General features: G+C 47.6%; 1 protein-coding gene across 3 annotated transcripts; it reads right to left on the minus strand.

The window, feature by feature from the left end:
* tmem184a (transmembrane protein 184a) lies at positions 1 to 22,519 on the minus strand. 3 transcript variants are annotated; one of them, XM_066688972.1, is made up of 10 exons: positions 21,997 to 22,519; positions 21,634 to 21,690; positions 20,491 to 20,733; positions 15,422 to 15,587; positions 13,894 to 13,984; positions 11,458 to 11,533; positions 9,903 to 9,994; positions 9,410 to 9,579; positions 8,126 to 8,323; positions 1 to 3,558 (listed from the first exon to the last, which is right to left on the minus strand). In XM_066688972.1, exons 3-10 carry the CDS (start codon positions 20,731 to 20,733, stop codon positions 3,323 to 3,325), a joined length of 1,272 nt encoding a protein of 423 aa, XP_066545069.1. In that variant the 5' UTR covers positions 21,634 to 21,690; positions 21,997 to 22,519; the 3' UTR covers positions 1 to 3,322. The 3 variants fall into 3 exon arrangements, with proteins under 3 accessions (XP_066545069.1, XP_066545070.1, XP_066545068.1); XM_066688973.1 differs by lacking the exon at positions 21,634 to 21,690 and having other exon boundaries at positions 22,107 to 22,518; XM_066688971.1 differs by lacking the exon at positions 21,634 to 21,690 and having other exon boundaries at positions 21,997 to 22,518.
* Between the last annotated feature and the right edge of the window lie 396 nt (positions 22,520 to 22,915).

A 22,915-nucleotide genomic window follows, 5' to 3' on the forward strand; every position in this document is an offset into this window, starting at 1 on the left:
TTGTGTTGATAATTGGTTTTATTTTAAAAGCATGTCAAATTAGCATTTCTTCATCGGTAAACAATTGTAGCTTTTGGAGACAGAGGACAATTCTTCCCCACCCACGGCTCCCAGTAGCTCGATTTACATTCCTAACCAGACAAGCTGCACGACAGACAACAATCAGACCAGTTTCTGCTCCACTGCAAAGAGAACACGACCCGAATGCCCAGGTGAAAACAGACACCGTGTTAGTCTATGACTGTGTGTGAAATCTCAGTAATGCACAAGCTGAATCATGGGATTAGTAATAAATAAAATGCATCATTACAACAGATATCACCACACGTTCCAGCAAACAACAATCGGTGCTGCAAAGCATTTTAAACCATGTACAAAACAATAAAGTGAGATACGCTGTCAAAGGAAATGTCGGTGAAGGTTTGGTACAAACATGTTTTACAAATAAGGAAAATTAAAAGCATTGAAAATATCAGAGACCGCAGTGGAAAACAAAACAACCCAAATCTTGACATAATACTTTTGCAAATACAGCTCTGGAAAAAATTAAGAGACCACTGCAAAATGATCAAATTCTCTGGTTTTACTATTGATAGTATTAATAGTTTGGGTAAAATGAACATTTTTGTTTTATTCTATAAACTACTGACAACATTTCTCCCAAATTCCAAATAAAATATGAATGGAATGCAATGGCTGCCATACATGTGGAGATTCTGATTTAAGAACAATCTGCAGTGGTCAAAATTTTTTCCAGAGCTGTAGATATTTGGATGGATCAGAATCTGGGAAAAACAATCATAATTAAGCAAAGTCTGCAGGGAAACGCACTAAAACTCAGACACCTTAACAAACTTGTCTCAGACAAACCGCGCCGCAGAGCCGGCCGGTTACAGGAGCCATGGAGGAATCCAGATGTTTTCCTTCAGGAGAGGGCGAAGGCCGTGGCTCTGGACTGGATGCACGTCTCCTGGTTGCCACTGAACTTTGACCTCTTCACCGGACAGGCAGAAGCGCTGCAGATCGTGTACCGGTGGACAGAGGAGACCAGAGGATCGTCAGGGGAAGCTACATGGGTTTGGACCCAGTAGTTTTGACAACTTGGCGACTGATCAGGTTTTGAAGTGGTTTCAACAGGAGAACGACAGGGACGTTTGCATATTTTACATGAGGAAGGCTCGAAGTGGAGATTTACGCACGTTAACATCTAGGAACGACAGGGAGCCCGTCCTCCTCCTCGCCCGTCTCAGGATTGGCACAGATGAAACAAAAACACACATCCCCGTCTCCATGCAGCTACATTCTTCTCATAGCTTCCATAGCCCAGGATCTCAGATGACATTTCCCACAGGCACTAAGGCAGGGACAGTCTCTGCAGATTATCATTTTTTCAATTTTGGAATCGCCAATTTTTAAATTACGCCCCCCCCCCCCCACCTAGTCTTTTGGAATCGCGATTGTGCCTATGCATCTGGGCTCGGCCCCGAAGCGGAGGACAGCCAGCGCACAGCAGAACTGCCCGGGTATCCATCGGGGGATGCTGGATTAGCGACAAGCAGGCGGAGACCCGGGCGGTGCCGGCCAATCGTTCCTGGTCACAATCAGAAAGTGACGGAAGCTGGGACCGGACCGACTGGTTAGGTCACTGACTGAGCCACTCAAGAGGACAACAAAATGCATCTTAGGCCTCCAGTACAAACCGGTCGAGCAGATGGATTAAATGTCTGGTGGATACAGTTCACTTCCTTATGTTCATGGTTGAAAGTGTGAGAGTCAATGAGCGAGAGAGGAGAGAGAGTCTGAGGGAGTTTTCCTGGGAAAAGGTAGAACGGCACAAAAATATAGCGAAAAAATATAGTCTTGGAGCAAACTGTGTGGAGAGAAAGCGTGATTGAGAAAACCACAGATCTCACACACACTGCACTGATGGGTCCAGTGGAAATCATACACGTGACATTTCCCCACAACAGCAGCGGTGCGTGTATATTTACACTCGCTCACAGTCTAAATGGGTCGACAACGGCCTCGCACTGACCTCTTTAAAATACCTCAATTATGAAGACCTTAACATTAATACGTGTTGAATAGTAATGTTGTTGGGGGCACAACCCCCAGCCCCACAAATCACCATCATCATCATCATCATCATGTCCACCAGACTTCACAATACCAGTACAAGCTTATTTATTACATATATTAATAGAATGCAACGTTTATTTTTTTTACATTATCCTTTCAGTGGAATTAAAAACAAGAATGTAATTCCCGCACAGAGCGCTGGTTCTGTCTGTAATACAAACCCAGACTTTCCAACGAGCGTCGATGAGGCCGCTGTGGATTAAACATCTGTACGAACCGCCTGGCGGGGGCTGACAGTGAAATAGTGCAAAATACAACAAGAACAACAACAACAATCATCAAACAGCAACGGCCGCCAATCTTAACAAGTGCGATTATTTATCCTTACGAACGCTAACCTCAATAAGATATATTGTGGATTAATTGATTCATTTCTTCACCCCGTCATTAACTGTCAGGATGTAGAGGACCTTGTGTCTGTGTGCATGTCAAATAAAGCAAGAAGGATCCCAAGCGCGGAGAACGTGATGCTCAGAAGACACCCTCTCCGCCGTCTCCTCAGAGCCTCCTGTTTATCTTGGCATCTTTTAACCCCGGAGCGCTCACAGCCTCAGACAGGTTTCTGTTCTCGTGTAAAAGCGAAGCCGGCGTCGGGGGGACAGCGTGTCGTTACAGCCCAGCTCTTCCGGCCCCGATTTATGAAATTGATAAGCCACTTCTCCAGCTGACACGAATCAAATAAACCTGTGGCTCTCTGGGGGTTGCGTGTCACTTACCTGCATCTCGGCAGTGATTTATTAATAAATCGCTGCTCCTCAAACAGGGGCTTGTAAACGTGATGTATTGCACAGTCTCGCTCTGCCCTCACAGAGCGACCCGCAGGGCCGATCACTCTCGAGCAGCGCGGCATTTAAAGCAGTCACTCGCGCTCTGAGCACAGACATCCCTATGCGTCTGAAGCTTCTCTGTCCTTTTTTTTTTTTTGCGGAACATGGAGATGCTAGAGGAACCGCCAGGAGCCTTACAACAGGCTGAGGAAACCAGGGTGTACAAAACGCACAAATCAAATAAAACCAGTGGAAAAAATAAGAGAAAAAATTCTATATATCGGTCCGAAGCCAGGCAGTCCTGTCTGGCAATCTGGGGGTGTGTGGTTGTCAGGCGTTCCTCGGCTGTGGGGGTCCACCGAGTCCTTCAGAGACGGCAGCGATGCAGGAGACGCGCCGTCCCCGGGGCTGGGGGGCTAAAACTCATCGTCTGAGGTGATCAGCATCAGTTTGTCGTTTTTCTTGGGCCTCTTCTGGCCAGTACCGGACCCTGCCTTGCCGTTCTGGCTGGGCTGGACCACCTCCTGCGTGGACTGCTGTGTGTACTGCTGGTAGGCTGGGGAGAAGTTGTGGATGGCGTCCTGGACCATGTCGTGGGGGCTGATGGTCTCCTTCAGGCCGCTGGAGATGCTCTGCATCTGAGCGACGTTCTCTGCACACAAGAAACAAGACAAGACCCATCAAAACCCATGTCTGGACCCCCATCTGAGCCTCTACACAACATGGGGGTGGCCAGCCTAGATCCCAAAGTGCCATGGATCAGCTGGGCTCTATCATAGGCCACGGGGGCAGCAGGTTTTCCAGTTATCCTTTTCCAGATGATCTCTAAAGACCTTCATTAAACAAATGACTGGTGGTCAAAATGAGTAGGACTGCGGCTCTGCGCTCCTATCCTCTGTCCCGGGGCAGAGAGGGTTTGGTGTCGGGCCGGGAGGTGTATCTGAAGTCACTGCCCTGACGGGGAGAGGTTTACCTTTTTTTCAGGAAAGTGGGAAAGAATTGGCGAACTCTAGATTCACAATTCTCTCAAACAGGGAAAAATATATATAATTCAAAGACTTCAGAGACTCTTACTGTATGAATTGCAGTGATATTAACACCTTCATGGGAGAAGAAGAAAGAAAAGCAAGCTGTTGGTCTGTCGTTACAAGTTTCCGTCAATACGAAGCACCTACAAATAATTCACATATTCGAATAAGCCACACCTGCTGAAAGACCGACAACCGCAGCAATGGGCACGGGTTCATCAGAGAGCTTTAAGTCAAAGGAAACAAACAAAGGCACAGAGAACAGCACGCTGTGGAGATCTTCCATAGGAAACATCCATAAACCAAACTGCACAGCATATTGAGAACCTGTACACAGATTAAAGATGTAATTCAAGCAAATCAGCGCTGCTTTACAGTCCCCGAGTGTAAATTAATCCTGTAAATCCTTTCAGATTAAAAACTGCCAAACCTGATATTTTCAGGTTGTAAAAACGACTTCGGTTAAAACAAAATATTTCCTCCAGAGGTTTCAAGATCATCTTTTTAATAAGCGCAGTTTCTCAATGCTCGAGACAGTGATTACTGAAATGGCACACTACATCACAGTGAACACGTAGTTAGTAAATAAATAAAACGCAATAATAAGATTAGGCCACACTGTCGTCATGTTTTGTGCTTTCCTACCCCTGAAGAAACAGACGGTATTCTTAAGAACATAAGACAGTGTCCAGTCGAGAGGAGCCCATTCGCCCCATCGTGCTCGTTTGGTGTCCATTAATAACTGAGTGATCCAAGGATCCTATCCAGTCTGATTTTGAATGTTCCCAAATTGTCTCTTCAGCCACATCGCTGAGACGCCTCTCTGTTCTTCAAACTGGACCACTGAGTTCACTCAGCCAGCGCCACAAAGTCCGTCTTAAAGCAAAAGTTTCATGGTACATAGATCTACAGAGGCCGACATACCGGCTGGCATAGAACTTTCTGAAGCCAGGTCTTTCCCCGTTCCCATGAAGAAAACCCAACCCTGACAGCACAGATCCACTCTGCCTAGAAGACATTTCAGAACCTGGGCGAACGCTTAGAATAATGAATCCAAACCGGCACACAGTACGCCTCCATAAATACATACCAGAAGTCCAAACTTATTCAAATTATTCTCCTAACATTGGAAAATACACATTAATGAGCCCTGATGTTTCTTCATTAGCAAGTGCTGCGAACCCCGAGTAACAGTCTAAAAATCAATGAATACACATTTACCTCAGGACTTCTGCACTTGTACCACTCAAACCACGAAGACGCAAGACCTAGACACGCAAGCCTGGACAGCGCAGACTGTCACGCCACAGTTTGAAGTTATCGGTCACTGCGTGTCAAGTATAATAAGATAAATTACACGGGATGCCCACTCCACTGTCCCATCCCCTTCACAACGCGCGCAGCCGGCCCAGAGGTGGCCATCTATTATACATCTATTAAGTCATCACAAGTCAGTTTGTGCAAATCTAGACATGGCAGCTGACCCCCCGACGACAGAGGCACCCATCAAACTGACACCCGAGTACCGCCGAGAGAAAGACACAGAATATGAAACATCTGCACACTTTAGGCATCCTTCTCTGGCCCCCACCCCCTCTCCCTCAGAGGATGCCCCTCAGTGTCCCGTCTCTGAACACAAAGAGACCACAACACAATCACATCAATGGCACATATATGACAAACAGGGAATTGGGACCAGAGAAATCTTCCAGGCAGCAGATGGGACAGGTAAGGATGGGTGGGGGGGAGGATAGAGAGAAGAATGAAAAGTGTTAGTCATGCAGTTTTTAGCCAAGCTTGCCCTGCCAATCGGTGCAGTGGACCATCTGACAGAGGAAATTCAGAGAGTCCCGCCGGACCCCCGGCGCCTTTTTGAGTTTCAGCTGCGGATGCACAAAGACCTCAGCAATTATTAAACATGCCCTGTGGACTGCTGTCGGAAGACCTCCAGTTAATGCTCTCACACTCTTCTCCCGGTTGATGGATGAAAGTACGGACAGAGGTGACAAGAGAGCAGTGCGAACGCTGGCAGGATTTCCTCTCTCTCCCCCGGCAGAGACCAGACATGACTGCAGATTTTCTGCTCATGTCGAGGCCGTTTGTTGCTTCACAGCTAGAAGGTCTAAACTGGCATTTAGGATGCCGGTCAGGAGACGCACCAGTGCAGACTAGATGAAATGATTGCGTCTGTTCCGGGTCGTTTCCAGCACTGCCTCTGCGATCCCTCTGGAGTTAGGTGTGCTGCGGGCTTCGAGATCTAGTTAGGCATGCTGTCGTGGGCTTCTCGATGCAGCTGGCTTGCTTTAAACTAGACGTATATATTATCACTTTAAAAAGGGACCGCCAGGAGGCACGACAATCCGCTCACCGCAAGACGGGCCTCTGGGCACTTCAAGCACGGAGAGGTTATCGGACGCCCGCAGCCTCACTCTGAACGAGACGTCGGGGGGGAATCACTAGGGCGGACGGAGACGACGCGGCGGCTTTGGATGTTCCCGATGTCAATCAAACGCCAGGGCGGGGGATCACGGGCGCGGGGCGACAGCCCCGGGGGGGCGCGCTGACATTCCCAGACAGATGCTGATATTTACACGACCGAGCCGGCCGTCGCAGAGCCCCAATCCCGTATCCGAGTTCGGGGACATGAGGCCGAGCCACGAGGTGACAGCTCTGCCTTTTTTTCCCCCTCTTCCTTTAAAGAAACGAAGGAGCTGTGGGGCTGCGGATATGATACCAGAGAGGCCAGAGATTACGATGTGAACATATCCCAGACAGAGCTCAGAAGAGAACCTGTAACACTAAATAATATAGATACAAATGGAAATAATATAACTAATAATGAAAGACTGCTTTATAAATCAAGTACACTTGCTCCCTGCGTAAAGGAAAGGGATTTTAAACCCCAGAGGTGTCATGGCTCATCATCAATAGTTTGATACCTGGACTCTTAAATCTGCACTTTAATTATTGATACCGTGGCACAGTGCAGAAGATCTCGGACCTACAGAAAAGATGAGAATTTTATTCGCTGCAGCAGTGAGTGATGCTCATCGTTTTATCTCACAGCACAGAAGAACCGCTGACTTTCTTCAGAAGAGGAGCTTTAAAAGATTGATGGGGGGGAGGCAGAGCACGTTCCCAGCTGCCTTGTTCCTCCGTTTTAAGTGGGAGAAAGTGCCGACGTCAGATCGTTCCTGCTCCACCCTTGGCTATTCCCCCGCTCACTACTAGAGTCGGAACGGAGAGTCACAAGCACAGGAAAACGTATTAATCTTTCTGGGAAGTGGCCTGAGTGAGTTCTTTCTACTAAGAGGAGAAACATAAATCAAACCCCGGTGAAGCATGGTACTGCATGCTTTCCTGGTGCCTTGGTCTGCATACACAAGAAAAACACTACCAAGGCTACACACAACTGACCCGCACCGACCAACAAACAACTCTCGTACACAGAGATGCGTTCACTGTAATTGTCCCGAGACGAAGTCCTCAGAACGGAGTTATTGTCATATCAAACCGTTCAATAACTAGCTCAGGCCAGGACGTTCTCTCACCGCAGTGAACAATCCCACGTCCTCACAGCTCCCTGCTCAAACGTGTGATTCCAGCGTAGCTAGATCTCTCTCCGTTAATCGACGTCCATTATTTATGCCTCCACTGAGGTATAATGTATCCCACTGACATCAGCCACCTGTGTTTTTGCACAATGTGTATTTCAGTTCCCACCGACACAACCGTGAGCTCGACGGTGTCCCAGAGCAAGACCAGGCATACTTGAAGTCACTAAGCCGCTCACGATTGCTCAGCCTCCGGTTGAGACCTTGGATGGCAGTGAGGGCCTGCCGGTTTTAAACACTCCACAATCATGACTAGCCTCATTCAGGGCAGCCTCTGAAGTCACAATGAAGACTACCCGAGAGCTAAGAGAATGGCACCGAAAACAATGGCACCTTATTCTGCTGCTGGAGGTTCAAAGTTTGGCAGATGTGACCCTGCGGTGATTTAACTAGTTAAAAGAGAGGCAAAGGGACGGAAATGTCACCAACAGCTTGGAATGAGCATGGTGTCAACGGTCAGGCTGAGAGACCCCTGGCAGAGGTGTCCGCATGCGTGTGTGTAAGCATGTGCACAAGCACGGTGACCACACATTAGAAAGCACTGCAGACGTGACAACTGGGAGGGGCCGCTGCTTACCTTGCACTTCGTTCTTCTTCTCCTGGTACACTGTGTAGGTGAAGGCGTAGCGGAGCGCGATAGCGGCGAAGAACATCTCTATGCAGATGATGAAGTTCTGCCAGCCGGCCGCCACCGTCCCGGCACCCACCTCGTGCCCGTCGATGTACAGGGCTTTGGGGAGGACCCCGCAGCGCTCCAGGATGGCCAGCAGCATGCCTGAGGAGAGACAGACACCGGTCAGAACCATGGACCTGGAGATCGGCCACGGACTTAGGAGCCCGTTTCAAACAATCAAGTTTTACTTCAACTGGACCCTGTGGTTCTGCTGTTCATTACACACGGTTGCCAATTATTTTAGCAGAAGCATTTACTGAATAAATAAATAAATAAATAGAAAGATTAAAAGTAATCCAGTTAAAAGTAAAAATTGATCAGATCACGGTCATGCAGATTAAATGATATGAGAGCCTCGGTGCCCAAGGGGCCCCACACTGGGATTAAAATAAGGCCGGCTCAGGAACCTCTGAAACATCACACAACCCCAAGAGCTGGATGTAGCCATCGCCACCGTAGTCTGTGATCCGGCGTCAGATGCTCCGTTTAACTATGCGCCTGACTGACAGGAGGCATGACACTCACAGTTCATCTGCCTTCACAATGAACACTTTAGATGTGCTTTTTAATTTCGCTACATACAAAAAAATGTCATTCAGGGAGGCCAGGCTGTCGATTTCTTGATCTGATGCATTAAGCTCCATCACAGCCCATCCTGTCGTCTCTGTATTGTTCCGTTTTAACTGGCACGTCCTGAATGCGAAGGCCAGATGTGGCAGCTCTGTCCAACGAGCCACAGGGTTAGTGTAATCTCCAGCCCAGCGACGGTCCAGAAGGCATGGTGCCTCCTCTAATAGTCATCAGACCAGCACAATGAACAACCAAGAGACAAATCTGTGACCGGACCACAGGAACAGAGCTGCAAGCCCTGCGGACGGCTGCATTGGTATCGTTTGCTTTTATTTCTGTTCCCACACTTTTTTTTTTTTTTTAATACACAAGGAAACCCATTTATCATCAGCACATGTGAAGACCCTGCATCGTTCACCGGTAAATTAAAACAAACACCTCACTAGGTACTAAATTGAACAACGCAAGGCATCAAGCCGGCTACTCAGATTAGCTCACCGTACAAAAGCCCTCTTCGTCCCTCATAATCTCGCTAAACAAACAGACGGACAGTTTGTTCTTTCACAGTAAAGTCAAATACAAACCAAACCGAAGGTAAAACGGCATGGCGTGTCTCACCTTGCCAAAAGGAGAGGAAGATGACGGACTTGATGGTGAGGAACTTTAGCACGGGCTCGTAGGGGCGCAGCAGGTCGCTGGTGGCAAAGTAGAAGAGGAAGAGGGCGTAGAGCGCCATGCTGACGGAGAAGTTGTAGATGATGGTGATGTAGAGGTATCCGCCGTCCACGCTGCGGAGCGGGGGGGACAGCGTCAGTTAAACGGAAAGAAACATCTCAACTCAAATTTGCAAACTTCTGAACTACATTCAAATGCCCCCCATCCGTCTCTCTCTCTACCCATCAAACGGCCCCTGGTTGTGGCCCCAGACCGGTCAAAGCTGCGGCCGGGCGGGTGGGTTAATGGGCAAAGGGAGAAATCTCCTCCACTGAGTACTGGTTTTGGCAACATGATGTGGGAATGACGGCACAGATGCACTGCAGAATCAACCAAACAATTAACCGGACTAATGAATGCATGAAAGAACAGATGGATGAACGAAGGCGCTCCTCACCTGAAGTCCCCGTCGTGGTATTTGCCGAACGCCTGCAGCAGGATGGTGATGATGGCCATCAGGGGTTTAATGACGCAGAACTGCAGGGTGGCCTGGAAGCCGATGGAAAGAAGAAATCGATAGATCGGTTAGTAACCCGAACAGCAGCAGGCCGGTCCCATCTGGGGGCACTCGTGTTTACATATATGTAAACTACTTGCCACCGTGAGAGAAAATTTACTTTGCATGTCACAGTTGGGAACACAGCATGGGAGAGCTGTGAAAAAACAAATCACAACACAAACACACAGCCGGGGTTTTTATAAACAAGAAGAAACAACAAGGTGTGACCGGGCGGGGCGTTAGAAACCCCACACTGAGCAAATTAATTATTTAAAATCGACAAAGATATGCAACGGCAAATAAAAGCAATATAAACAAAGAAGATATAAATAGTTGTGTTCCCTACCCAAGCATTGGCAATAGATGGCTGCCTTCGTAATTTCCTCCACAGTCGCAATGTACCGCATTTCAAAGGCAAACCGGCCTCTCAGGCAGACAGTCGTGACATTAGTCGAGTCTTTTAAATATCACCCTTCAGTCCGATACACTTTCAAGTTGTAATTGATTGCGGCTCAGTGCTGGCTACCTTAGTCTGTTGCTTATGTTCTGCACTTTAAACAAAGCAAATCCTGCAGGAAGCTTACGCATTGCGACCCTCTACAACTGCCTCGGTTTTACTGCCGACTTGATATTGAAACGCCTCTACTGAGTTTTTAAGAGCGGTGGCCAGATTGAAAACATTTACGGTGTTTGGCTGCACAAAGCAATGTTTACTTTCTCCGACCAAAGTTCAACAATGATTCGAATTTAAATTAGTCATCCAGGATGTACCCGCATCACAGTGTAACAAACTGTGTATGTTTTGTACGTCTGTGCGGTCCTGGCACTGCTTTAATAATTTTCCAGTGGATAATCAACATGCTTTAATTATAATGCACATTGTCCTGCTTTTGCTCGTCACGGGTCTAGTTACAAATGTAAACAATATCTTGCTCATGGAAACATTAAAGATCACGAGGTTAAGCTTTGAAAACATGGCACTATCACACCTACCCCTATTTATCTGTTCCCTTTTCTCCATAAAATATTACATTTCTTTGTCTAGCCAATTGTTCCCTCCCCAAGACATACCCTTCAAATATAATCTACATCAGCGCGGCACAGTCAAGGCTCGCAGAGTCTCAACACTCAGGAAAAATGTCAAACTGACAGCCCAGATTATCTTACTTTGTATACTGCCAGAGAGCTTCAATTTGTTTTTACAGAACGTACGAGAATGAATGAAAGGATAGAGGTTATCATCTCAATAGAGTCTAAAAAAGAAAAATACATAAATCTGGGTGCTGATGCCTCAGGGAGCAAAAAGAAAACATGCTGATTGGGATTAAACCATTAGATCACGCATGAAATCCACAAACTGTTTCACGACTGTTTCATTTAGGAAAAGGATTAAGACCTACAATGTTACATCTGTACAGCTGGTCAATTGTTTATAATGTTCAGATGCACAAACCTGTTTGCAGAAGCGCAGAAACCCAATTGAGTAACTCATTCCTGCAAGACAGCAGGTGCCATACATGCAACTCGACCTACGAAGAAAAGAGAAGTCATTTTATTTCATTTTGCATTTTATTTTGATGGATTTTAACCTTTTGCCTACTTTACATTGTTATAGTGCATAATGGAAACACGGTTAGAGTTAGGGTTAGGCCATATGTTCACACAAGCGATCGAGTTCAGGCGGAGACTGAATCGTCTACAATTTTCTCTATCGAGGATCGTCGCACTGCACCTGCATGCAGTTTGCGCATCAGTAATGACACGGATGATGCAATCAAGGTGCAGTCTGAACAGGAGATTATGCTGCTATTCAATTAAACAACATCTTGCGCAACAGAGCAGGTAAAACAGGGTTCGAAGGTCTTTTCCATTCACATGAGAAAGTGTTTACAAGCAGACTAGCAGTCTTGCCCTTTGACATAAAGATCCATACTCCACAGCAGGCGCAGACAGTTTGCTGATGCTCATCAGTGTAAATAGACCCCAGGCAAGCATGCAGTCGGAACTCGACATGCCAAGCACACGGATGTCGAAGTATGTCACAAGCCAGGGCAGCATCTCCGAGAATAACGCTGCGTGTGATGTGCGAATCTCAGTCTGAGGACTTGGTCGCTGTGCACTAATGAGATGTCCCCTCGGGACATCCAAACACACGGGTCCTTCTCCTCATGTGATCCCCTCTCGGCTCAGCAGCATAAAGGTACGTGCACACTGCCCGCTCGCTAGCGCTACAGAGCGACACGCTGCCATTCATTTCCAATGAGAGCTGGTGTTCTGACAAACTGCGCTTCCCTATCAGGATGAGCTGCCCGGTACCTGAAAACAATGGGCTACTGGTTGAAATGAGCTGCCCCGACTGAAAGTATTAAGCAGCTCATCCCGTCAGACATATAGGACCGTCTGAATGGGCTACCAGCTGTTTTTCAGCACTATTACTGTATTTTAACACTTGAAATCCGAGGCAGCTCTTCCTGTCGGACAGAAGGGATCCGTCAGAATGGGCTTCCCTCTGTTTTTCAACACTATTACTGTATTAGAAGCTTTCAAACCCTATGTCGCTCATCCGTTCATCTATGCGTAAATAGCAAATTCACTATAAAATAATATGGTCAAAATCATTTAAAATGTACATAATTATTACCAACAGATTTATGGGCGTGTTCACTGCGCACGCGTACTTTCGCTAGGCAGCTCATTCTGACAAAGTAGCTCAGTTTGTCAGAACAACGGAGACGGGACGGATCCGCTCGGAGACAAAATCTCCCGGCGGCAGCGACAGTGAGAGTTGAGCAAAGTCCAACTTTATGCTAATTAGCAACGAGCGGCAGTGACAGAGTTCAGCGACAACCAATGGCAGGCAGATGTGCTCTGCACCCGGAAGTGCCTTCTCTTTTCTACTCGGTAGTTTAAAAATAAGACCCGCCCCCAGTGAGCGGGCAGTGTGCACGCAGGGTGAGACTGCAGGCAAAACACAGCCCCCCGCCACGAAAAGGGCCTGGTCCACCCTGGTGTAAATCCAAGTACCCTGCAGCTATAAGCCTTGAGATAGAAAGTGTACTCCTCCTAAATTACTGTAAGTTAGCGGAACTAAAATGCCACTAAAATATGGGTTCTGAACTCTTTGACGACGTGCCTTTCCGCCTTGCACTCCCTCACTCCTCATTTATACATATTTATGAGCCTGCAAATGCTGCATTTCCACCGCGTAACCCCGCAGCCGGCACCCGACTCCTAATAAGCCAGGGGAAGGGATCGTTGCATTTTTACGAGCCTTGCAGCTGTGACTCCTTCACACAGGCCATCGAAGCCGCGCTGCAGCCATCTGCGCGGCGGTCTGTCAACAAGAGCCAGGCGGCCCGGTCTCACACTCACAGGAACGCACACCAGTGGGAGAGAGTCCTAGAAGGAGGCAGAACCAGAGGAAGACTTGAAACGGGTTCATTTGCCAGAGTAACGGATAACCAGGAACCGTTTTCTTGTCTTCAGAAATCTGCGCCTTAAACATCATGATAAAACCAGCCTCTTCAACCAAGGAAGGACTGGTGCATCCTTTGGTTCTGCCACTGAGCAACTAAAGCATCTCCCCCTACCTACGTCAAACATTAAACCCCAAACTGCAGGCCACCAAGCACAGCAGACCAGAAGGGTCTCACAGAGAAGGGGCCATGTCTCAAAAACACACACACTAAAAAGCCACACTTATTAGTCTCCAGTTTTCCACTGCCTCACTGATCTTATTGGCTTCATACACAATGCCACACCATCTATGGCACACGCATGACAGGTCTCCTCCTCGGAGACGCTGCTGGGGGTTTGTCGCGGTGCTGGGGAAAACTCCCGTCCAGTTAAAGTGGGCGGCGCAGAGGGACAAGAGGCCAGGAATACTCACTGAATCGGTTTCCCTCTGATCTCCGACATGATCGCACTCTCACCGCCCAGGTACTCAAAAGACAGGCTGAGGAAGTTGTAAATGACGAAGGCTGTGGGGAAAGAACAAACAACAACTCCATGAACGCACTGACATCCATCCGGAGGAGTTTTTAAGGTGACGCACAAGTCAGTAACCCGCTCGAGTCGCACACTTAAAGACCGACAACGGGAGGCTTTCACGGCCACAACCCCACATCTCTCACCAGCCCATCTTCACTTAATTAATACCCAGTCTGTACGGCACACAAAGCTGGGAATGTAATTAAATGTTTTCCTCCCTATAATTTCATTACACCAAAGGATACAGGCTGAAGGCATCAGATTTGTCTCCGTCCTGGAAATCCCCTGTAATCTCCTGTTGCTATTTCAAGAGGGCTTAGCCAAATCTATCGCCAGGGTTGTTAATACAGGAGACGGTGCCCCGAACAAGTCAATATTGGCACATACAGATCTCACTGGTTTTGTGAGATGTTTAACGTGGTAATTAAGTTACAAATTCGCAAATGTTTGAAAGTTACGATTACAAATACGCTTCATTTCATAATACGGTTCGCAAACCTGGGAATAAATCCCTCGGCACACAAGTAAATTATGTATACGCCACGAGCGGTTTCATAATGCTCCTTTTCAAATTACACTTAATCCTCACTGTCTGTGATTCACCTTTGCAATTATGAAAACCGCAGCCGGGATTGTGCTTATTGCAGCAGTAAAGCATAACTGCCGAGGAACTGCAACCCAACCAGCTTCTAGAGCAAAGAGAAGCCATCTTTACTCAATAAGAGTTCATTACATTATTTAAAGACCGGAATAAATCACGGCAGTAAATCAACACGGGATCGGCGTCGGACCGAAAACAATCATTTGCAATGACAGCTGCGTGGGGCGAAAAGAGAGGATGGCGCACGTGCCGATTTATAAGAACACGCTTTCAATCGCCTGCTACTGTGGAGCTGTGAGATAAAAAAAACAATGTTTACATATTCCCTGTGAACAGTAAAGGGACTAACACACTCGATCAGAGCCAGGAGACATTTTAAGAGTTATATTAAAATGATAATATTAGCCAAAACCAAAAATCCATCCCCCCTTAAGACCAGAGAGCTCGTCGCAGATGTCGGAGATACAGGAGAGCCTGGTTTGGGGAGGAACGGGTGGAGTTCAACCCCAGGGCGTTCCGGCAGGTAAAGGGTAAACGCTGGTATGCTGGTTTCTCAGGTGGAAGATAAGAAACCGGTCGCTCTGGATGATTTTCGCTCCTCTTCACCACATTCCTAACAGGTCAGCTGCACCATCTTGAAGCACAGCATTAGGCCGCTCCAGCCGGCATCCCCAGCAGGGTCACTGGTGGTACAGAGATGGGCGTTTTCCCTGCGGTGATGTGGGTATCTCGCTCTCTCTGGAGTCGTGCTGTTAGGGAAGGGAGCGGCACACACAAAGGGCAGGGGAGTCACGGGGGCAGAAGCCGGCAGGGCGTGCGTGTTTACCTTCGTAGCAGTCCCGTACGGAGTCAAAGTAGACATAGTACTGGTCGTTGCTGATGAACAGGAGGCTGAGCCAGGAGTCGGAAGCGTAGATGGGCACGATGAAGAGAATGCGGATGATGTAGCGCTGCTCGTTGGGCATGGAGTACGAGCGCAGGTGCATGTAGATCTGGGGGGACAACAGGGACATAATGGTGAATCACAAGTCATACCAGGACTGTAGCTGAACCTTCCACTCTGAACCCTGTGAGCGGACATGGTGCGTTCCTGATGGTGCAATTCTGCAATTAACCAACCCGCCGGAGATCGAAAGAATTCGTAACAAAGCGATTGGAGAGGAATACGGTGGAGAAATCTGGCACAGAGTCTGATTCAGTTTTACCTTAAGAGTCTGAGTCAGATTGTGTGTCAAAGCTCTGGATCAACACAATTATCGAATAATCTGGGTCAACACAATCAAAGCAGCAGGAACAATAGCGCCTTTATTTTATCCAAGAACAATAACGGAAAGCTGGGCTTGTACACCAGTAACTGTAGGATTCACAGTTTCATTCACATCGCACTGCTAATGTTACCCTGGGTTTCGGTTGACCCGTAAGATTTAATTTCTGTTTGCTCACTGTCTTGTCTGCTTGGGTTTTATTAGAACGTTTTTCCCCACAGGATCATTCCCGCTTGGAAACTATAAAAGTAAAAGAGTAAAGTTTTAATAACCATTAAACATTAATACCACAGATCCCCAAATACCCATTATGTGTGTGACACCAATTTCTTAAATGTATTCCCTTTTACTTTTAGGGAGCATTTTAAATTGATACATGAAACATTGCCACAAAAGACTAAGAATATTGCTTTAATCTTCGTAACTTTCTGTTCTAGTGCTTTTTAGAATGGCCACGAGATTCTCTCGACACCCATCACCATATTGGATCAGACTTCATGTACCAAAGCTGTCCACACTACGTCTGCACAGACACAACAGCAAAAATGACCTAAACAACGGGCAGAATCTCAACTCTTTACGTGTCAACATCATGGTGATGTCACAGGTGTGTGTGTTGTCCTTCAAGTCCGAGTTTATCAATAGGCAATAGACGTTCTGCACAGGTGTGGCTTGGGACCGCGGCTTATATGCTTTTCAACATCGCCGATTATTGTGGCTTTGCGATTTCCATTTAAAAGGTGAGGGGAAGTGCAGCACACTTTCAATAATTGAAGCCTGGATCTCAGAGAGCGTGACAGCCCTCTTTAAGGAGTCTGGGTCTGCGGAGCAGGATGGAGAGGGAAATTGGACGAGACAGCTCATTTTTTACCTGCTCCTCCAAGATCAGTAATATCGTAATCCGAGGTGCGCTCTTATATATCTCTCCCGTGTCCGTTCAGAGTGAAGATGACATCCTCGCACTCATTTCCTCCCTGGCACCTCGGCTTTCACACGCCGAAAAACAATGTGATTAAACGCCCATTAGAGAGCAGACACGCGTTGTGCAGAAATTTGATAAATCTGGTGCTTGAGAGCTGAGGTACAGTCGACAGCACTGAAGACTTATATCCTCCGCTTGCCCTGAGAACAATGAGTGCCTCGATGCCCCCAGCTCCATCACACTTGCCCCGGAAACATCACTCCATCACAGGGGCCGAGCATCGCCCAGGCTGAGCCAATTACAGTTTGGCTTTATTTAACGCTAATAAGTCTGATTAACTCTATCCCCTCCACCTGGGGGACGACTGTCGAGTAACAGTCGGTGCAAGACTCGCATGCCAACATGTTGCTGCAGTGGGTGGAGGTCATGTATGTGTGTCTGCGTGTGTGTGTGCGCATGTATGTGTGGGGTAATTCCCCCAAAGGAAAAGCAAAGAGCACACTGAAAGGATAAAAATAAAAAAGTGTGTTTTCAAAATCTAAAGAAAAGCACTTTCTGTGAAACCGTGGGTCAGTCAGTTCCTGCAGCTTCTCATTGAAAGATTGGACGGTCACCTCACAAATTCCCCTGGCCACAGATAAGTGCACCTCTGTTTAACATACCCAATAGAGAAGCCCATTAACACTGACAGGTGAATATGATGGGGTGAAGAGGGTCATTATTCCGGACCACTTGTCTGCAGAAGCCATTAACTAACCCGGTTTAATTCAGCCATTTCCAAAGGTTCAGGTGCACATTCACTCCTCTCCCAACACATTATCTTCCTCTCATGTCTTCAGCATTACTGACATTTCACAGGACTTGTGCAGAACGGGACGTAATTAGGTTACACTGCAATTTACCTTTTCTTTTCCAGCAGCAATAATAAATAAGTAAAACTAAATTAATTAGCATCCTAACTTGGATAAATCTGCACAAAATTACACACAGCGACTAAGCGAAGTGGAAGACCAAGCTTTTCTTCTCCTGAGAGATGTTCTCGGGGATGAAAAGTAAATTATCATTTTAATTAAATCAGTGAAAAGGCCATAAATTACAGCGTGTAAAAGGCTCCCTCCTCTTTACCAGCACTCGGGTGTTGTTCACACCTCCGGATGTTTTGCTTTCATCTGAAGCAGGAAATGACAGATGAAACGTGTTTGTGGCACATCTCATCTGCATTCGCACAATGAAGATAACCCCCATATTCACCTAGACACACATTAACACAGGGCTCCTTAAAACCCAGGCTGGCTTTATGAAAGTAAATATAGAGGTCTGTCGGAAACTAAATTAATTTCCTAACCTGAACTAAACTCTTTCAGAAATTGGGTCAGAGAAGGCATTTATTTTTCTTGTATGCCAAAGAACATCAGATCAGTCAATATGTTCGTTTTCCTTGTGCAATCTCAGAGCCGGCATCCTGTGTAAACAGAGCAGCTCCGGCAGCATGTGACCGCGGCTCACCTGGCTAGTGTTACACAGAGGCGGCGCGGCACAGTTTCCACTGAATCAGAAGTGACTGCCACACAATGCCCAGCCCTGGGGAGTGGCGTGCAGATTCATGCTAGCGAGAACTGCAGTGCTACCAAGACTCTCCCCTGCAGCCTCGACCAGAAACCCTTCAGCCAGGTATGAAAGCAAAAGGATCATCAGCTACTGTCTGAAGCACAATGACAGGTGGACCACAAACCCCAGGAGCAAGAGAAGAGCTCAAGAGCCATTCTCTGTAATTACACACTGTCAAAAGACAGAGCCTTACAGACACTTTACATTCAGTTGAACTGGATTTTCCAGATTGTACACATCGACACTGTAACGAGGTGGTCCTGGCTGAGTTTTGTTTATTAGAAAAACTGACTTGACAACCATGCTATTCTTGCAAAGGGAAGCTCTGGCTAGATGTTGTTGTAAAATTGTCGTGGTCATTAAATGTCTTCTCCCTGGGACACAATAACGCGAGTCAGACTTCTGTATTCCTCTCACAGTCTCTCCCTGGCTTTCACCTGAGAGTCCAACTCCACGTCTCAGTGAATCGAAATGTTTAAGAGCAGGAATCCATACCATTGCAATTCAGATAGTTTAACAGCAGCACAAAAAAAACTCACTTGGGCACTAAGGCCATCAAGAGCACACACCTGAACAACTATACTTTATGGCATGCAGATTTGTGAATAAAGCACCAAGAAACTTCTCCCATTCATCTCCAAACTCATGGTGAGAAGCTGAAGAAAAAGTGATCGGAGAAAAACTTTAAAACTTTAAATTAGGATATTCTGAAAGACTCATCACAGTGAGCAGACACGGATTATTTCCAAGCATTTGGGTATTACAGGGAACACTATCTCCCCTCCCTTGCGTATCTGCATTACCAAACCCTATGAAAACATGACAGATGATCACGCTGCGAGTCAAGACAAGAGCCATCATAGGGGGACCGGCATGACCTGAGGCCTTCGTTTTACTGATAAAGTGACATATGAGGTTGTGAAAATGACATGCATACCATAAAAAAAAAAAGTCTGCTATTTACAACAGAAACCTGCCAATACAAAATCATATATGTTTTAGAAAATAAACGCAAGGATCCAGATTAAATCCAAGTAAAGTCAAACTTATAAAATGGAACAGCAACCAGCGGAGGAGAGAAAGATGGAGCACGGGAGGACTCTAAAGCAGCCCATATCCTCCAGCCAGGAGGCAAGATCCATTAAAACCAATCTATTTATACTTTATAGTACTCTCTTATCAGGTAGAGCAGAGGCAAGAACTTTACAGCTGTGTTGACTTTGTCCAAGGACGGGGGGCTATAGGCCATTTCCTGTACCAGCACTGTGCTGGCACCGATAGATCACATGTCAACAAGGAAGCAACCAGACACACAAAAAACCAACATGTGGACATAAACTCGCAGGCCTGGCAGGCTTCCCTCTGAACACAGCTGACAACGGTGTCGTCTGGTAAAATATTAACTTCTTGTCTAAGCTGTTGCTCAATTTCTTGGTCATCCACCTTCTGCTAGGCCTCCAGAGCAGCACTGGAGGCGGAGAGCAGGCACCGCCTTCCCGCAGCTTCTCCCTGCTCTCAGCGGTCATCTCCTTGCCCCAGAAGTCTTACAATCCATTTGGAACCTTCTTAGTAACTTTCAACGGGATCATGGATTTATGGAGCTTTAAAAAGGATCGCTAAAGATTAAGCTAACAGAGACTATTGCAGTGTGCTTTTTCTCCCTCACACTGTAAAGGTCACTCATGGATTATATGCTATCACGCACGACACCTTCATAATAAAATTATCTTTACTGCTGAAGGAGGAGGGGAGCTGGGGCCATAAAACCAGTCACACCATCAGTGCGATGGCCTGTGTGAACTCACCAGAAACATGTGGCAATAAGTTTCTCCTGCTGGATTCTCTTGTAGCCAAACTCTAAATATGGTATAGAACTTTTAGTTAAAATGTACGCCTCTGAAAACAATATGGTTCAGAAATAAGTGTCATAAATAAAAAAGCAGAACTGTGGGTTCCAGCTGCAGTCCCATGAACAATGAGACACTCCCTGTGGCTTTGACGTTGAACCACAGCGAGGCCTAACGCAGCTCGAGCCGTCCAACGCGTCGACACCTTCACTCGCTCTCCAGGAAGCGGTTCTCCACAAAGGTCAAGGCTTACCTGGTGACAGGTGATCAACAGGGCCGACCACACGAAGATGCCGGACAGGGCCTGGGCCGGCGCCGTGTTCAGGAAGAGGTGATCCTCGATGATGGTGGAGTTCCCGGAGACCAGGAGCGTCGCGTTGCTGAGGATCGTCCTGTTTGACAGCACAGAGGACTGGAGCTGCGATCGGAGGTCCTGGTCAGATGATGGACCCGGAGCCGGAGTGCCAGCGGCCATTTCCATTCCAGTGCTGTTCATCTGCAAAATAAGGGATTAAACCAGATGTAATATCGATGATAAGGCTCCTACACAAACTCGTACATATTGTCCCTGAATGGGTGTTGCAGTATAAGCATGTGACATCCTTAAAACAGTAAAGCATGGGCCGGAGACGGCAATGCAATTATTACACAGGTAACTAATTAGTCTTAAAGAACAATAAGAGGACAATTAAGCAGCAGGAACAGGCAGGGAGGGAGGTGCGTCTGACCGTGAGGAGCTGTGGTTCTCATACAGGCATCAGAAAGCAGTGCCTGGGCATCCCAGCGGCGCAGTGGGGCGACTGCAGGTCGGGAAGGAGGAGCAACACTGCTGTCCTGACAATGCAGGGGACTGATTTCCCACACACAGAGTTTCTAAAGCGCTGCGGTTCACTTCCGCCTGTGCCGTCCTCAGTGTGGCTCTACTATTGTAGTGCTGTACCCTCCAGAGAAAGATCTGTGGAGGCTTTTATTTGTTTTTGTCACAAAGCCAGTGACTTTGAAACGTGTGACAAGGTGCCCCACTCCCCGGGAAACAGACACCGCAGCCCTGCCGAGCGCCAGTCCCTGCTGTAGAGCGATTAACAGGCTGCTGCTGAACATGACGGGGGTCAGGGGGCTCAGGAACACACTGAACACATTATGCCTTCCGACCAGCTAATGAATGCCACCAGGTGTGCTAACCAGACTGGAATAGGGCCTGTTTCACACAGTGCAGGATGGCATCCCCCGAGGGAATCTCATTCTCCTGCCTCCAGTTTGCACAAACCTCTTTATTTAAGAGTTCAGTGCCACTTAATATATGGAACGAATATAGATTCACGTATTTTAGATAAAGTTACACCACGTACAGTTATCACGGGGGATAGGAAAGGAGCATTTTCTCTCCCTTACAAACCTGTAAATCCCAGCACCTGTCTGTGTCTCCCAGTTTACACCACACCAAATACACCAACTGAGCGAGAATAGGAAAAACAAGTGCGTGATTTGAACAATTGTATCCAAAGTGATTTGTAAAAGCAATCAAATACTAGGAGCATCTATGGACAGAGAGAGAGAATATGTCACTCCCCCAATGCCCGGTTATAAGCACAGACTCGTGATAATGAGTGTGCATCGAAACACAGAAGTCCTGCTTCCTCCTCAGGCGGGGGACGAGGCGCCGGGACGGGCGGCCCAGGCGCTGCAGCAGGTTGTCCGCGACCAGCGCACCTGTAACCCCCGTCTCCTCGGTTCACACCCGCCCGGTTGGGTCACTTGCCTTACAGTCCTGCGTCAGTCATCCACCTCCGCCTCAGCAGGGGACGTCGCGTCTGTCTGTCTGTCTGTCTGTCTGTCTGTGCTTGCAGCTCCGCACACCCCAAACCTCACCCTCCGAGCAGCACTAAGCGGATCGCCGCCTCCTCGTCTTTAACACACAACCGCGGAGAGAAACGCGTCGACGGCGGCGGCGCTTCCTGCTCGGGGTCAGCAATGCGGGGCTGAAGTCCGCGCCGAGCCACCTGTCGCATGCAGTCCAGCCGGGCCCGGGGAGAGGCTGAAACGCGGCTGAAACGCGGCTGAAACCCCGTGTGCGCCGGGTCTGCGAGGTCTGCGGATCCGCGTCAGTGTCTCTCAGTCCGACTCGCCAAACCTGCGTGACCGGCCGGCGCGCACACCTGCCTCGACAGGTAGGGGCTCAGCGACACCCCGCACACGTGACACGGGCGCCGCCGCACGTCACACGCCTGAACCCCTGTCATGTGACCCGTCGAGCAGATCGGGAGGCCAGCACACCTTCCTGGGCTGGAGACGGAGGACGTGACATGTGTCGGATGCGGTGAAACACACACACACTAGAGTGGTGGTTCAGCACTGGCTTCCTCTTCAGCTGAGCTGTTTAATAGTGAACTGAAATGTTGTGTACATGTACAGACCCTGATCAGCAATAATCTTGGACTGCTCTGTCTAATTAAAAATAACAGTGGGCCGTCAAGACTAGTGCTTATCCAGCTCTGTGAAACCGACCCAAAGAGTTTATTACCAGCTCTCTGGTATGCGATTCAGGCTGCCCAAGATCAAGACCAATAGGTTTAAATATTCATTTTCTCAGCCATCAACTTGTTAAATGGGCTGCATTACACCCAAGTACTTTTTATTATGCACATTATACAATTTGTTTGCTGTTGTTGAAGTTGTAT

This window comes from Amia ocellicauda, chromosome 17, assembly GCF_036373705.1.
Source record: "Amia ocellicauda isolate fAmiCal2 chromosome 17, fAmiCal2.hap1, whole genome shotgun sequence".
NCBI lineage: Eukaryota > Metazoa > Chordata > Actinopteri > Amiiformes > Amiidae > Amia > Amia ocellicauda.

Bases quoted from the DNA above. Each gene is read 5' to 3' on its own strand.
- tmem184a (XM_066688972.1), bottom strand. From the start codon at position 20,733: ATGAACAGCACTGGAATGGAAATGGCCGCTGGCACTCCGGCTCCGGGT. The intron at 13,985-15,421 runs GTAAACACGCAC...CTTTCCCCACAG, and splicing joins CGTACGGGACTGCTACGAAG to CCTTCGTCATTTACAACTTC. The intron at 8,324-9,409 runs GTGAGACACGCC...GTCTCTCCTCAG, and splicing joins CTTCCTCTCCTTTTGGCAAG to GCATGCTGCTGGCCATCCTG.